Here is a 15921-nt window from a genome sequence, read left to right on the forward strand (position 1 = left end):
GTTACAGCTATTAAAATATTGCCGGTAAATTATCTGAACAAATGTTATGTACTAAACTGCATTTAATTTGCTTTTTTAAAATATTTGAAAATAACATTATGCGCACTGGAATCAAACACGATGGCTCCACCCTGCCTCTCCCCATAACCTGGAAATGAAGCGACGCTTCAGTAAATAAATAAATAAAGAGGATGACGATGTAGCCATAAATTCATCTCGCCTGAGCTACAGCGTTTGTTTTGCGCGCACGACGCACCGCGGCACACCCGACAGATGTGGCTCGGATTCTAACTGGCAGTCAAGCAAAGCTTGCCATGATCGGTAGCAGCTGTCAGCAAAAAGCAGACCGATGGGACGCGCTCATCTCCGGTGACCTGGATGTGAAACTGGAATAAAGGCCGTATCTATTTTGACAGACCGTAACAAGCCCTGTGTTACATACACTGGATGTCTGCGGTAGCAGCGACTAGCTAGCGTCATCAACCGGCGTTTTCACATATTTTTTTTAGGAACACTTATTGTGGGCAAAAATGAATGGACCTGGATGTGTATTTTTGGTTGTGTGATTGTTTTTCCCTATGGTGCAGAACAGGAAACTTTTGCCAATATAAGCAGGAGACAATGTTGTTGTTAGCCAGTTAGCTACGTTAGCTCCGCTAACGTTAGCTGTTAGTTAACGTCAACCAACTTACATCAAATTAGTGGGCTGAGTTAGCCGGGCCAACTCAGCCCACTAATTTAAATAGGGATAACGGCATACCTTTTTGTGAACTGCCTACTGTTTGTCACTCGTCTATTTACGGAGTGACAAGTCTTACAACCGAAACAGTTTATTCTCCCAGCCTTTAAGTTACCATTTTCCGCTGTGTTAAGTAGCTAGCTACGAAACCAGCTGTGCCGTTGAGCTCTGAAGTCGTTGCCGCTGCTGTGGCGTCACCCCAACCCGAGCTGTCGAATTCACAACACAAGTACAGCTTTAATATAGTTTATCCGTAAATATGGCTCAAGAAGCCTTTCCTCTGCATTTCCTGGTTTGGAACAATCAGTACCTCGAGCTTGACAGAGAGCTGCAAAAGAAAGAGGTAAGAGGGGGAGGGTTATTTGGGAGCTGCAGCTTTTCCGCGCATTTACCGTCCCACCGCATTGCGCCGACGCCGCTTGTGGTGCATGTGTGTTGCTGTTTCTACAGCAGGATGTGGAGCGCCTGGATCCGAGGGGGCGCACCCCGCTGGAGCTGGCCGTCTGTCTGGGCCATCTGGAGTCAACCCGAGTGCTGCTCAGATACTCTGCGGACCCGACACATTGCAACGCGCAGGGCTGGACCAGTGAGATCTCTGCTTTGGCCTCCGCTTGCATACCCCGAGGCTGCAAGGGGAAGTGAGAAAATATTAATGTGTTTGTATATTTAGTGTTGCAAGAGGCGGTGAGTACCGGGGACCCAGAACTTGTACAACTAGTGCTTCAGTACAGAGACTTCAAGCGTGCCACTGAGCGTCTGGCGGGCATCCCAGAACTGCTGAGCAAACTAAGACAGGTAACTTTAAAAAGCAGACTCCCAGTTGATTTTCACAAAAAAAACAACAAAACAGCATATGAAGCTCTGCTTTACACAGTCAGGAAAATGTCAGCATGTTTAAACATTTGTTCATAGTTTGTCCACCCCCTTCCACAGTAAAGTTGCCTGATTTTCTTGCCCCCTCTCCCACCCCACTTCACCTCACCCTCCTATCAGGCACGGGATTTCTATGTGGAGATGAAGTGGGAGTTCACCAGTTGGGGTGAGTGAGGCCGTTCAGCACCACTGCAGCTGGACAGCTCTTAACCACAGCAGCTGTCACTCTGCATGCTCTTATTTGGGCAAAGCCACATTAGCATACTTAAATGACTGCATGCCCACAGTTATTTCATGACAAGTTTCTATGCACTTTGTCTTTCCTGTCTTTCTGTCTGTCCGGAATAATAGTAAATTTTACTATACAAACCAAATTTAGGGTAATTACAAGTTATTTCACGGGTTATTATGTAGCAGAAAGAAGTTCATATTGCTGTAAATGAAATATTCTCTTTATATTTATTACTTACATTAATGTGTTAGAAAAATTAATTCTTCATTTGTCACAAACCTTTCAGTTTTAAAATTTACCATTGATGTGATTAAGCAGGATCTGAGAAACTTCAGTATAATTCTAAAATTAACCAAATGATTCTGCTCACTTTTTGGAAAAAAAAAAACAGATAGCAGATATTGTGAGTTACACTCTTCCTATTTCATACAAATTCAAGTTTTTGTAGTTTCATACTAACCGCTTTAATCAAATGAATTGCACATCTTTATTTCATTATCATTTGTTTTCATGAATTGTTCTTTGCCAATTTTCTCTTTTGTCAGCCTAGTCCTGCTTTGTCTTACATCCATACTCTTCAATTCCTATGTCAGTGCCCTTGGTCTCTAAAGTCTGTCCAAGTGATGTCTACCGTGTCTGGAAGAGTGGTTCATGTCTACGTGTGGATACCACTCTGCTGGGTTTTGAACACATGACCTGGCTGAAAGGACGACGTAGTTACATCTTCAAGGGCGGAGGTGTGTCTTACAAATAGAGACTTTGTAGACTTGTGATCCTTGTAGACTCGGTCTTTTGCTTAATTTTTTTTTTCTGATTTAATCAAGAGTGGCAATTACATCTCTTCTTCTTTCTTAAATACAGTATGCTTTTTCTAAACACTGTGGTCCTGGCTGTAACATCCTCTGTCATTTTGATCTGTTTGTGCTCTTCTCCCCAGATGATGGTGCCGTTGTAATGGAGGTAGACCATGAGAAGCAGGTGGTGTACACAGAGCCACTGGTGTTGTCCCCACGTGATGCACCTTCTCTCCTGGCAGCCATGCAGCCATCACAGGAGAACACGGCCCAGAGGCTAACGTCCCCCATCGTCTCGACTCACCTCAACACTCGCAACATTGCCTTTGAACGGTATCAATCACATATTTTGACAGAACACAGTGACTCCATTTGGATGGACATGAATTTGTAAATGTGCTGCAAACCGCATAAACTAATTTTAGACCTCATCAGTCACCATGTCTCATTCTTTAGAGTTGTTTAATCATCTATAACTTTCTTTTTGCATTCTTTTTTTCTACTGCTGTTTTTTATAAGTTTCAGCCCCTTCCATCAGTTTTAGAATAGAAATAGTTTCGTTGACCGTTATCAGAAAAAACACAATGTAAACCATTATGCAGTTGGCCTTGATTTATCAGTGTTTCTCCTTTTCAATGTATAGTAACAAATCAGGAATCTGGGGCTGGCGTTCTGAGAAGAGTGAGGTGGTCAGTGGATATGAAGCCAAGGTGATTAACAACTGACCCCACTGAATTTTACAGTTCATTTTAAGATTTTTTTTTTATTTGTCAGAGTGTAATAAGCTGCTGAATTGCGTATGATGTTATGCTCTACATTAAAATTTAAAGAAAGTATAAATGGATGTTTAGTAGAATGGATGTTTATTGCATAATGCAGCAGATTATGCCTGGTGAGTTATGATTTAATTTAGAAAAATGTATGATTTATATTATATTTTATAATTATGAGATACATAATTGAAAGCACTTAAAGTTTCAATGTTTTTTCAAATCATTTTTTGAACGAGTAAAAAGGGTGATCCTTCATGTGCTTTTACTTCTTGTCCAGGTTTACAGTGCTACCAATGTGGAATTGGTGACTCGGTCAAGGACGGAGCATCTGTCAGACCAGGACAAATCAAAGAGCAAAGGTAAATTCACACATGCTTACTACACAGATGTCTAACTCAAGAACCTGAGATGTTAAATGAAAAACTTTATCTTTCCCTCAATAACTAACAATTTTTGTACTTGGGAATTATATTTTGTCTTTGCCTAAAAGAGGCCGAACAGAGTGACAATAGAGTTTTATTTCCATTCAGGCTCAAAGACACCGCTGCAGTCCTTCCTAGGAATTGCTGAACAGCACACAGCTCACAATGGGGTAAGAGACTGCACACACACACACACACACACACACACACACACACACACACACACACACACACACACACACACACACACTCTCTCACCACCACTCGATGAGCACCATTATATGTAAATCTCTTTCTTTGTCAGAGTAATGTTTCTCAGTGTGCCAGCCCTCACAACCCAACAGCCATTACAGCTGAAGAGTACTTCAATCCAGAGTTCAACTTGAATGGCCGAGACATTGGACGTCCCATCGAGCTCACCAGCAAAGTCCAGAGGTCTGGACAGATCCATGCCAGCAGAGCCACATTTTGCACCTAAATGCTCTTTATCATACCTTTATATATATCTTCTGAGTTGTATCGTTCCACTTTGTGCTCAGATTCAAAGCAACGCTTTGGTTGAGTGAAACGCATCCTTTGTCCCTGGCCGAACAAGTGACACCAATCATTGACCTCATGGCAATTTCAAATGCCCACTTTGCAAAGCTGCGTGATTTCATCACCCTGCGCCTGCCACCGGGTTTCCCGGTCAAGATTGGTGAGTTTTACACTACTTCCAACTCATGGACCGTCGTTTATTGTTGTGACTCACTGAATCATTTTCCCTGTCCTCCAGAGATTCCTTTATTTCATGTGCTGAATGCCAGAGTGACCTTCAGTAACTTATGTGGCTGCGATGAGCCAGTGAGTTTTGTGACAGTTCAAAAACCAGAGGCCTCTGAAGAAGCTGGTAGCTATCTATTCATTCATTCCCCATAATTACAACAATAGGTGTTGATGATGGTGTTTTAATTTGTTAGAATATTACTGGGCAATGTTTGGATTTTTTTTTAGGCCAAAGTGACATCTTGTGTGCGTTGTTACATATTTAATCATTTGGAGTATCTCCAGCATGTCTTAGAATGTGTCATATATTGACATTCTCTTTCGTTGCATGACATTTGTATCTTGAAGACTTTTTGGGAAAAGGATTTTAGAACCAGAAACCTTTTTAATTTAATTAAAGAAATGATTATTTAAACTGTCAAATAGACCATTTCTTGTCATTAAAGAAAAGTCATGTCACATTTTTTAACTTTTTAAACAAGCATTTTTTCAGCACAAAAAAGACAGAAAGAGCTATTAAAGATGCTTTCTGCTGTCATGAAAAATAATTGTTTTAATTCTGAAAATGTAAGGATTTTTGTCAAAATCAATTTCAGACTCCGCTCAGACCTTTTGTTTACACCTTTACTGAATGACTGATTACCGCAAAAGCATTTCTCAGATCACGTGTGACAATAAACACTGGGCCATATGCATCTTGAGTCAAAAAGTCGAAGGCAGCATAAAAAAAGAAGCAATCATCAATATAAATATGCCTGTTAAGTTACATTAGATCTAGCGATCTTTCGCTCACATTCCTGCTCTGTATGAAAACAGAGGTGAGAAACAATTGGAAATAATACAAAGTCACATTTGCCTGTACATTTGTGTAATTGAAAAAAATTAGGACTACAAACTCTGTAGAGGCTATCTTCATTTTTCACTATTAACTTAAGGTGGGAATATGGATCTTTTATTATGTAATCTGAAAATTCCTTGTTTTGTGTAAGATCTTGAGTAATAACCCAGTATTACTCAAGTTAATTAAAGAGTGTAAAGAGCTTCGGGATGCGCTACATTTACTTTTATGAGTTGCAGTTTAAATCAGACAGAAATTTAAAACTCTGAGTCACTTTAGTTATATAGTTTGGGTCTGTTTCTTGGTTTGTTCTGGCAAACAAAATTATAAGAGAACATTCGAAAAATTAGTTAAATAGCCCTCCTGGCTTTTCTGTATTAGGCTTTGCTCATGAGACAGTGACATGTTTATGCTCTTTGTGAAGATATTGTTCTTCTATCGGAAAGTCAGAACACATTGTCTTTCATCCTGCCAAAAAAATGTACCCGTATTCCTTTGAATGTGATGTCAGTGATGGGATCTCGAAGCATCCTGGATCTGCCCTTGGATTGAGTCATTTAGGACACATGGTAATGTTCCAGGACATGTTTATCAAAGGAGGGTTGAACAAGCTCATCCTCAAAAGAAATTTTGCTTGTCATCTACATCTGGTGCTAAATGTAAATTTAAATTTTGTAAATTTTTTCTTCTTTTTTTTATTTTATTCTTTGACGATCACAATTTGACGCTTCTGCCCCATGTGTCCCCAATTGCCCTTCAGGGACAAATAAAGTTTTTTTCTAAATCTGAATTATGACGTTTCCATAGAGGAAATAGACTTGACAATGTACGGCTTGCAAAAATTTCAGACCCTCATTATGAGTTCTCATATTTCACTTAGGTGGGGCTGTCTCTCCCTTCCACTGTGATGTGGACCCCTCAGTGTTCGAACCCCCTCCAGACTACACCACCCTTGGGCCTGGTCGCAGCGAGCCAATGAGAGATGAAGATGACAACTTGCTGCAGTTTGCTATCCAACAAAGCCTGCTGGATGCAGGCACAGAGAGTGACCAGGTCAGGAACACTCCTTCAGGTCTTTGTCAAGGTCATCATCTCAGCCACTCCAAGAACCAAACTGAAAAACATTCTTGCATCAAGAGGCATCAGATTGCCTCCTTGGTGTTCTTTAAGTGTTTAAAGCAAGGTTTCATGTTTTTGTATGTACCAACATATGTATATGTACATATCCAAATGCACTTCGGACAGCAAAGTGGGAATTTCACTGTGGGGAAAGGGAAGCAAGCTTCACTGTGCATGTGACAATAAATGCTTTGAATCTTGAATCTTGTGTGTTCTTGTTTAGGTGACCATATGGGAAGCACTGACCAACAGCCGCCCCATGCCTCAGTCCCCCCTCTATGAGGAAGACTCTCAGCTGGAAAGGTGAGTGACCTCCTATCATCAGATGTTTACAGGTAGGAGTTTAGCTGCCTGGAGTCAGACAGGTTTACACATGAATGTCAGACCTGAAAGTCTGCGCTCATCCCCAGGCAGACTGTACAATGGCAAACCTTCAAATACTACCTTGTTGCCCGACAGCCTGAACCCTTACTTGCTCAGCTGAACTATATTGTTGTTTGAATTTTTGTGGTAGAATTGATGATGTGCCGTTCTTGGAGGTTTTAATGTTATCCCGCAAAAACTGAAATAACCTTGGCAAATTGTACATAGGTATGAAAATCTAAATCCAAATCTCTGATTCCATATAATATGGGAAAGAACACCAAATTCAGATGGCCATGTTGTTCAATGTAGTTTTTTTTCCAGTGCTTAATTATCATTTGCTAATATATTGCATATGTGCTACTTGATTATTCCAAAAAGTGAAGTTAAAATTCATCTAAAACATTTTCCAGGGTTGTAAATTATCCTCCAAGTGTATTGGAGTTTCTAGTTTTGTTTATTCTAAACATGAGCCATCCAAAGGCTCCAGTCCCACCCAGGAAAACAATGTGGAATTCATTAAATTAAACATCTGTGAATAGAATTCCGTGATTAGCACTTCTTTCAATTGCAGTTATTTTTGTCATCCTGTAATAAGGGTCAGCAGTGATACCTTGGTTTCATTCTACCCTTAGTCCTCATAATTTTTCCCATGTTACCTCCTTAATTGTCTCTGACAGGGCGATACAGGAGTCCTTGTCAATCTCATTGGCCAACAGAGAGGGAGACAACATTTCTAACCCCATCCAGCCTTCTTCCGTCTCCCCATTGGACCCCCCAGCCAATTACCCACTGTCCTACAACACAGCCACTGACCCTCAGTTGACGGGACAATTTGGTGTGGCTTCCAGCTTCGACGAGCAGCTGCGTATTGCCATGGAGCTGTCGTGCCGAGAACAGGAGGAGATCGACAGGTTAGATGGGAAGAAGTCAGAAAGGGTCCCGCTGCACAAGTCAGTCGGTCATACCAGAGCTTATGTAGAACAAAGTGACTTTTGGCTTGAACTCGTTTTTGTAGTTTACATAAAAACGGGAACACGTTTTGAACAAGCTGTTGCTACTGACCAAATTAGTAAATTTTCCAATAAAAAGATTCTGAATTTATTAGAAAAAATGTTATATTGCAAAGTTTAATCTCATATTCTTCAGTGTCAGTCTTCGTGTAGAATATATTTTGGACAGTACTTTGTGCATCAGGTGTGTATGCGTTGATGTTTGTGTATGAAAATCACTATGCTAAACTTCGGCGCCTGCATGTTAAGCTTAAATTACTGACAGCTCAGTTGATTTAAAAAAAAAAAAAGGCCAAACAAAAAACAGCCAAGAGACCAGTTTAAAGACAAATGTTACATGAGTGCTGGCAAACAACTTAGCCTGAACACTGACTAATACAAGATAAAAACTTGAAAAGATATAAAATACATGAAAAACTGATGAAAATCTGATACAAAATGTATTATTATTATTATTTATTAATTATCCTAATGCAAGTTACCACATGAAGTTACCTATAATAATGAATCTTGCCCTATCAAAGTGCATTAGAAGGTTGATTTTAGAGTCCAGAGCTGTCTGTCATGCAGATTGTAACACTAGTGATTGGTATGATTTCTTGACCAGTAACTAACTTGCTTTGTGTATTTACACCCCTAATTTCTTACATTACTGTGCTACTGATAAACATATTGTGATTACCATGATAGGTTACCCAAAAAGTAAATAAACACTAAAAAAAGCAGGAGAATGAGCAAAGTCTGGAAAGGCAGAGGCAGATACGCTTAATTTTGCAGTATGCTTGAAGAAGATAAAACATTTAGGCACCCAAGATCAGTGGTGCTATAGTTCAATACAGTGACATTACAACCCTTACTAGTACGTTTGTTTTTTTTCTGGCCTGCTCCTGTATCCGTTATTGACAGTCATAGTCCTAACACAGTAAAGATAGTGATGTAGTTGAATAAACTCTGGAATCACACAGGTCACATAAATCTGTATAGTAATTGTTAACGTTGTGATCATTTTCTGCTGGTCTTGAATGCAAAACAAAGTCCAGAAAAATATATGTTAAACTCCTGAGAAGATTGAAATGTATGTCTACAACTCTGTAGCTTAAAACCTTTTTCTTTATTTGCAGAAAGCGGAAGGAGGAAGAGGAGGAGCTAGAGAGGATTCTGCAGCTGTCACTCACTGAGAAGTAATGTCTCATCAAAGCAGTGAAGGCGGGTCTCCATTATGGAACAATGTTTATTTATTTCCTTTTTTTTTTTTAAATCCAGAGAAGTTAAGTTATTACAGATGTTTTATCTTTTTCTCACGTGAAGGCTGCTAAAGAAAGTGTACAGGAACAGCGTGAGTCACATGAGTGTGCGAGAAACAGTTGGAATTTGTAGTCAAAGGTGAAAACAGGTACTCTGAAATACACATGTGAAGGAGACAAAAGGAAGTCTTTGTGTTAACTTTTTTATTGAATATTTTTCACAGTCTTGCAGTATTTAATGAGTGATGAATGATCCTTATACTTTAAACCTATAATATGAATCATGATGCTGATGAAAAAAAAATCTTAATGGAATAACTTATACAATTTGCAACATTTATGTTGACTTAATCCTATATGTATGAAAAAATAAAGAAGAACAAAACTCCTGAATTGTACTGTTTTTTGTATTAAAAAAAAACACCAAATAATCAAGTTTTCATTTGATCACCCTTTCTATCATTTATATTCTTAAACCACAATGTTCTTGTACTAAAATCTACGTCATCAAAATTTAGATGGTTAGATCCAATATACAGTAGGTGTTCATCCATGTGTGTTAGTACTGAATTAAACTGAATTTCATTTCCAAGCAGCATCACGCACTAATCTAAATTGAGTAAATCAACAAAACAGCTTTCATTAGATTTTCTGAAAATCAAACAAAAACAAATAAACATTTAAACTTTTTTTTTGTTTTATTTCTTAAAGGTTTTTTGAAGCTCAACAAAGCTAAACCATTCTAACTCTCTGACTTCCAAATGAGAATCACATCCGGTCGCAACAGCTTCATGATATTAAATAAATGTTCTATTTCTCATACATTGTTCATGCTGCATTCTGAGCCTGGCAAGATGTCTTTTGACAGAAGAATTTGAAATATTTATATCTTAGGTCGGAAAAATATCGTCAAAATGAAACATTTTACTGAAACCGATTAACTTGCGCTGGATTTGGTTTTGCTCGTTTTAGTAGTATTTCTCTTTATCAGTCGCAGTAACTGTTTTTATGTAACTGCTTCAAAAAACAAACGGAGTAAAATTTTGTAAATTGATCAGTACTCATGGCAAACATTTGTGTCATTCACACTTTCTGCAGAATCATCATCATCAGGAACAACATATTCACTTTCATTTGGTTGCATAAGCTGCCCTTTCGCCTGCAAATGCAACAGTGGAGAAGCTGGTGCCTGGGCTGGTGATGATCGAGGTAGTGTTTGGGGAATACCATTGCACTTTGGATGAGGGACCACCTCTGGTGGAAACAAACAATGATTAATAGCAGTTGAGAAAGTATCCTTCATCGTATTTTAATTAAAATTCTCTCCTCACCAAGGCAAGTGTCATAGGGAGTAGACGCCGCGTACGGATGAAGACGGTAGTTCGTCTTCTCAAGAAAGTATTGAAGCACATCATTTAAAGAGGGAACAGTTAACTACAAGGAGAATTAGAAAAAAAACAATTGTGCATGACATTTGCTTTTCATTTCAGTCAAGAAAAACATGCTTTTTCAGTGTGTTACATCCCTTGCAGTGCTACTTATCCATATGTGCACTCTAGTTAACAGAAGGAAAGCTACGTAATCCTAGATTTTCCCCTACTCTGTTTTTCTGCAATTGCTAGTAATCACTGTGGCCCGAGGCATCAGATTTTGAGTTTTTCATCCGTTTGAGTTTTTCATCCGTCCACCCATGAGAGAAAAATGTTAGAATGTCATGAGGGGATTTCACTGAAATGCGGAACAAATTCTTCCACATGTTCTCAATACATACTGGTGGTGGTCAAAGGTCAAGGTCAGTGTGACCACATCAAATACATTTCTTCTGTATTTTGTCAGTATTAATGAGAAGGTGAATGTTACTGTAGATATAAAGAACCATTCTTAAAATGTGGTTTTGAGCTTAATAACCAAATAAAGCAGGAGTTGATCGATGACTTGCTTTGTTGTCCATATTTGATTTTACATGTAATTTAAACCGAATGCTGTTGCTTGAATTTGTCCTTGTGTAAATTCTAGTGAAAGGATTCTGAAACTCACTGCATTTTCAAGGTGGATGACAAATCCTGGATTTGTGGCGGTCAGTCTGAAATTCTTAAAGACAGGTCCCCTGGAACACAAGCAAGAGAAGCATTATTCACTACTGGTGACTGGACCAAGGTATGTACAAGAAGCATTACAAAATTGATAAAAAATGAATGTAGACAGTTAACATAATTTTTTTTGTGAGGGAATCCACACATTGTTTAACGTGCCAGCTAAGCTGTGGTTTGTCAGTGAGACTCTGCTCAGTGTTGCCTTCAAGGATGAGATTTCAGGGATAAAGGAACAACATTATGCAGCAAACAACATCACCTTGCTTAGGCAGTTCACAACTGATTTGTGTTGCTCGTAATTACAACTCAATCCCCACAGAAAAAACATTCGAAATGATGTTGGCATACGGATTTGCTGACTCCATGGTCTTGCCAAAGCTGAGCTGAGGAAAGCTATTGGCTTAATTTTTATGCCGCATTCAGATCAAGAGTGAATTCACATAGTTATGAAACAAGTCACCCTATTCTTTTTTTTCCTGGGCCTATTTAATGTAAAAATATAGTCAAACAAAGAAAAAAACAACAAAAGCAGTTGGCTACAATTGTTTTTTTCTTTGTCAAATTAGAGTAATCTGACCTAGAAACGAAAATATGACTTTAGGCAACAGTAATTACTCACAAATAACACATTTAATCAACTGTCATGATGTATTTGCAGAAATTTCCACTGCAAAATTTTAATTAACAATAATAGTGATTGGTTTTTCAGGCATTTTTCATAGTTCCTCTGATATCACTCCTTGTCCTCCTCTTTCATATGGTTTCCAAATGCTTCAGTTACACACAGCTGGACGTGCCTTTGTGTTTAAAGCATTTTAACTGACTACAAAGGAGTCCCTCTTTGTTTTATCCATCAGATTGAGAGAGAAATACTAAATACAGAATTACAACAAGAAAATAAGGCAAATATGTATATTTATTTGCTGAATGGAGGAATCAACAGCCATCTGTAAATAGAGAAAAAACTAGTCAGATCTATTCTTGCATTTTTTTTTATACAATCCCGATGCGAAGCTGGAGGATCAGACCTGTCTGTGACTTGTCTAAGTGTCAGCGCGTAGTTATTAGTTAAGGTGGAGGGGCGGATGATGATATGCCCATTCTCAGGGTTCGCCTCCAACATCTGCTCCGCTTCCCTCCGAGTCACTCTGAAGAAACACCTGCAGGAATCAGTAAATGAACAGTAATGCACGCACGTCTTATCCAGGGCAGGATCACCCTGCAGAAACCCCCCCCCCGAACAGCATTCTCATAAAAGGCCGGAAAAGACTTACGGCAGACTTGAGGGGCAGTCAATGTCGCTTGTTTCTTTGGGCAAAGGAGGAGTGGTGGTTGGGGCCGCCGCGAGAAGAAAGGATGGACGAGGAGGAATGGGTGGGGTTACCGGCCCAGGATTTCTTCTCTTCTCCTGATCCAAAGCTTCTCTCAATAGCAAGATCTGACCGGGAAGCAGGTGTACTTTACTTGGTATCTCTTTCTACCGGGAAAAAGAAACGATAACAGGGGGATTTCTCTCAATCATTAACAACCAGTTAAACAGATTTAAATACACTTTGGTGTGAAAATAGATGAGTTGTTTGTCATCTTATGTTATGTTAGAAAAAAGAACAATACGCCATAAGAAAACTATGGTCACTTGGCACTTCCACTTATAGCACGTCAAATAAAACTAGCTTTATTAACACATCGTGTTTTGTGCAAATCATTAACTCTTGTCTTGGTGGAAAAGATTACTAGCAGGTTAATGTAACACTATGGGTCACACGGATGCTCTATTTCCTGTTTGAAACCATAAAGTTCTTTTAAAGTTCAAATTTTACCACCTAATGCACGGCTATTTAATTTTTATGCGCTGGCCAACAAGATACCATGTAAATTGAACAAAATGTAAATTGCTATTTAATGATTCCCATTTAATGGCATTTTATTTCAACTTTAAAATCATTAATGATCATATGAATGTACCAACATTATTTTGTATGTAATCATCAATACAAAATTAAACCAAAGAAAAAAACATGGAGTTTCTAAATTCAATATTGATTGAAAATACTTATTAAAATATTCAAAGACAATAGTTTGGCGGGCCGGATAATGCCCACATTTGACCTAATATTTCCTTGGACATAAATGCCGCCATCTAGAGACAAGTATAACATTTGACATGTTATGACCAACTGTTTACTGCTTCATAAGGCCATGTTTTGAGTAAAGCCTCCAGCTCTCATCACGGAGGTGAACATAAATGGAAAGACTTCAGTTTTAACAAATTTGAACCATAACATAGGTCAATATAGGAGTCAAGTTTTTGATTCATTGAGTTGAGGCCTCGTGTCATTGCAAGTTTACATACTTTGACCATCGTCAAGATGTAACACCTCCACTCTTCGCCCATATCGGCATTCTCCATCTGTAAGGTCACAGGTCATAAAAGGTTAACAATTTGGGATTCTGCATGGACTCATCCCTCCTCTAAATGGTTACCAATACAACTGCTGCTTTCTTTATTCTATTTTTTATGAATAAAACCTATAACATTTTATTTCAACACACCTTAAGCTGCACCTCGCCAACATGCATCGTCAAGGTGAAGATGGCTGGCATTTTTCTCGCATATGGAGACTCCAACCTCATGGACTTCAGTTTTTCCAGGTCCAGCTTCTCTGTGTACTGTCAAAGCAAGAAAACATTTAGAATACCCTCTTCCCTACTGACCGAGCGAGGTCCAGTACAATTCTCATACTAATGGAATTTCAAAGGAATTTCTGCACAATAAATTCATGATTGAGCCTTTGACACCATTGCAGCCATGCATTTCTCTGTGCTTTCCTCTTTTCTTCTGTATGTGATTTGTAATCCTTGCTTTCTGTTACAGCAACCATTCAAATATTCAAGTCCAGGTAATGGAATATAGGCACTTTGTTTTTATTTTTCTACCATCCATCTTATGTATAAAGTTTTTTTTTATTTCATTTTAAGGGCATGGGGAAAATCATTTTTGCATTTTTCTTTTTGGAAGACAACTTTTTTCTTTTTTGTTTAGTCATTTTAACCCCAATAACTGTTAATTGAATGTTATTGCATTAGTTAGCTTCATGTATTTCTGCTTTTAATTTAGATTGCTTGATTCCTTATTTCTCTTTATAAATATACAATTTAAATATGTTTTAGCTATTTCAAAAGTTTATCATTATTATTATTATTATTATTAGTAGTAGTAGTAGTAGTAGTAGTAGTGGGATACGCACAAAAATATGATTAGTGATTTCCCAAATCAATAACATCATTATTTTTTAAAATGTCTTTAGGAGGAAAATGAGAGTTTTTCCTTACTGTATCCTGTGTGTCGTCTTTGTAAAGAAACAAAGTGGCACCTCGTAGCTCCCCGTAGTATCTCTTAAAGTCCTGAAAATCAAGAATTCCTTTGGATGTCACCTTTCGTACAATGTTCAAATGAAGAAAATAATTACATTTGACATGAGCTCATTCACAACATCTCAGAAATACTTCTTTTTTTCAGGAAGTTATAATCTCTTTGCCCTTACCTTCTCATCTGAGTATTTCATGAGCAGAAATCCAGAGTAGTAGAGGGGCAGAGCTGTGATGGTGGCCCTTCGCTTGTGAACAACTCTAACTGGCATTGACATACTCATGGGTGATCCCTACTGCTTCACAGAACTACTTTTAGAAGAGCAGCGTTGTCATCGATATTGAATGAGCAGCTGAGAGTAGTTTGCTTGCTGCTTTCTAGAGCGAAGCTGGATCTAAACCAGTTATTCATTCTTATTTCCTTCTGTATTGATTTAACAATGGGATGCGGTCGCTGCAATGCATCAAGAAGGAAACTGAAATGAGACTGCTTTCATCCAAACCTTACTTTGGACTTTGAAACTTGGCAAATGTTAAGGGGGGGGGGGGGGGGGGGGGGTTGCACACAGAAACACACACATGCACACACATTCCAACCTGGAATGTATTCATAATGTGTAAGCCAGATTAATCATTTTCATTTGAAATAAAGTTTGAGATGTTTTGTTGGAACTTAGCACCATTGTGATTTTCAATGCACTATTTTGGTACAATGAGCACATGCAAGTGATATAGAATTTTTTATGATAAACCAAAATTATAACTATAGTATTAATAGAAATGTGCAAAACTCAGCTAGATTGCCTCTTCAAATATCCGTCTTAAGTTTTAAGTTACATACCTCACACGGTTTATAACATATTTTGCGGTGGCTCCAAGTAGAGAGGTCAAATTACAACTTATATTCAAATTATATGAATACACAAGAATTCTAACTAAAATGTAGTTAAAGACCAATTGACGCTTCTTCCTTAAGTCAGCACCTTATATTTTGGAACAGGCTACTCTTAACCACACTCACCTTTTTACACAATCCAAGTAGGTATGATGGTGATCATCATACTCAGAGTAAGCATGATGTGCAAGGAAATACTATTCTAATTTCTTCCTGCCTATGCCCTGCCTACAAAATACCCCTCGTCTGACGTATCGGTCTTCATTCGTACAATTTCAGTGTGTATATTATGGTTTGCTCTGTATTAACTTTTTCATTTGCAATCATCAGAAGTAAATGATAAAGTATATGAAATATAGCAATGATAAATAATAGTAGAATATTGTATA

The 15921-nt window shown here is 38.3% G+C and overlaps 2 protein-coding genes across 5 annotated transcripts; one reads left to right on the forward strand and one right to left on the reverse strand.

The window, feature by feature from the left end:
* The first annotated feature begins 204 nt into the window (after positions 1 to 204).
* Positions 205 to 9563, forward strand: ankrd13d (ankyrin repeat domain 13 family, member D). Of its 2 annotated transcripts, none has more exons than XM_086157923.1 (16): positions 205 to 1082; positions 1190 to 1325; positions 1410 to 1534; positions 1733 to 1778; positions 2438 to 2581; positions 2782 to 2971; positions 3282 to 3348; positions 3689 to 3770; positions 3942 to 4003; positions 4138 to 4268; positions 4373 to 4530; positions 4609 to 4722; positions 6317 to 6489; positions 6779 to 6858; positions 7599 to 7832; positions 9053 to 9563. In XM_086157923.1, the coding sequence occupies exons 1-16, from the start codon at positions 999 to 1001 to the stop codon at positions 9114 to 9116; spliced, it is 1890 nt and encodes a 629-aa protein (XP_086014049.1). In that variant the 5' UTR covers positions 205 to 998; the 3' UTR covers positions 9117 to 9563. The 2 variants fall into 2 exon arrangements, with proteins under 2 accessions (XP_086014049.1, XP_086014050.1); XM_086157924.1 differs by having other exon boundaries at positions 210 to 1082; positions 1193 to 1325.
* Positions 9564 to 9697: 134 nt separating this feature from the next.
* LOC147227686 (signal-transducing adaptor protein 1-like) lies at positions 9698 to 15088 on the reverse strand. 3 transcript variants are annotated; one of them, XM_086157926.1, is made up of 9 exons: positions 14814 to 15088; positions 14602 to 14673; positions 13822 to 13938; positions 13622 to 13678; positions 12543 to 12745; positions 12297 to 12428; positions 11213 to 11282; positions 10507 to 10609; positions 9698 to 10429 (listed from the first exon to the last, which is right to left on the reverse strand). In XM_086157926.1, exons 1-9 carry the CDS (start codon positions 14919 to 14921, stop codon positions 10230 to 10232), a joined length of 1062 nt encoding a protein of 353 aa, XP_086014052.1. In that variant the 5' UTR covers positions 14922 to 15088; the 3' UTR covers positions 9698 to 10229. The 3 variants fall into 3 exon arrangements, with proteins under 3 accessions (XP_086014052.1, XP_086014053.1, XP_086014051.1); XM_086157927.1 differs by having other exon boundaries at positions 12543 to 12706; positions 14602 to 14703; XM_086157925.1 differs by having other exon boundaries at positions 14602 to 14703.
* Between the last annotated feature and the right edge of the window lie 833 nt (positions 15089 to 15921).

Source organism: Fistularia commersonii, chromosome 13 (assembly GCF_037954325.1).
Source record: "Fistularia commersonii isolate RoL2024-O1a breed Wild chromosome 13, RoL_Fcom_v1.0, whole genome shotgun sequence".
NCBI lineage: Eukaryota > Metazoa > Chordata > Actinopteri > Syngnathiformes > Fistulariidae > Fistularia > Fistularia commersonii.

Excerpts from the sequence above, each read along its gene's own strand:
- LOC147227686 (XM_086157925.1), bottom strand. The coding sequence starts at position 14,921 with ATGAGTATGTCAATGCCAGTTAGAGTTGTTCACAAGCGAAGGGCCACC. Across the intron at positions 13,679-13,821 it reads TTGGCGAGGTGCAGCTTAAG|ATGGAGAATGCCGATATGGG; the intron begins GTGTGTTGAAAT and ends GTGACCTTACAG. Across the intron at positions 11,283-12,296 it reads CTTAGACAAGTCACAGACAG|GGGACCTGTCTTTAAGAATT; the intron begins GTCTGATCCTCC and ends CTTGTGTTCCAG.
- ankrd13d (XM_086157923.1), top strand. The coding sequence starts at position 999 with ATGGCTCAAGAAGCCTTTCCTCTGCATTTCCTGGTTTGGAACAATCAG. Across the intron at positions 3,771-3,941 it reads GGACAAATCAAAGAGCAAAG|GCTCAAAGACACCGCTGCAG; the intron begins GTAAATTCACAC and ends ATTTCCATTCAG. Across the intron at positions 6,490-6,778 it reads CAGGCACAGAGAGTGACCAG|GTGACCATATGGGAAGCACT; the intron begins GTCAGGAACACT and ends GTTCTTGTTTAG.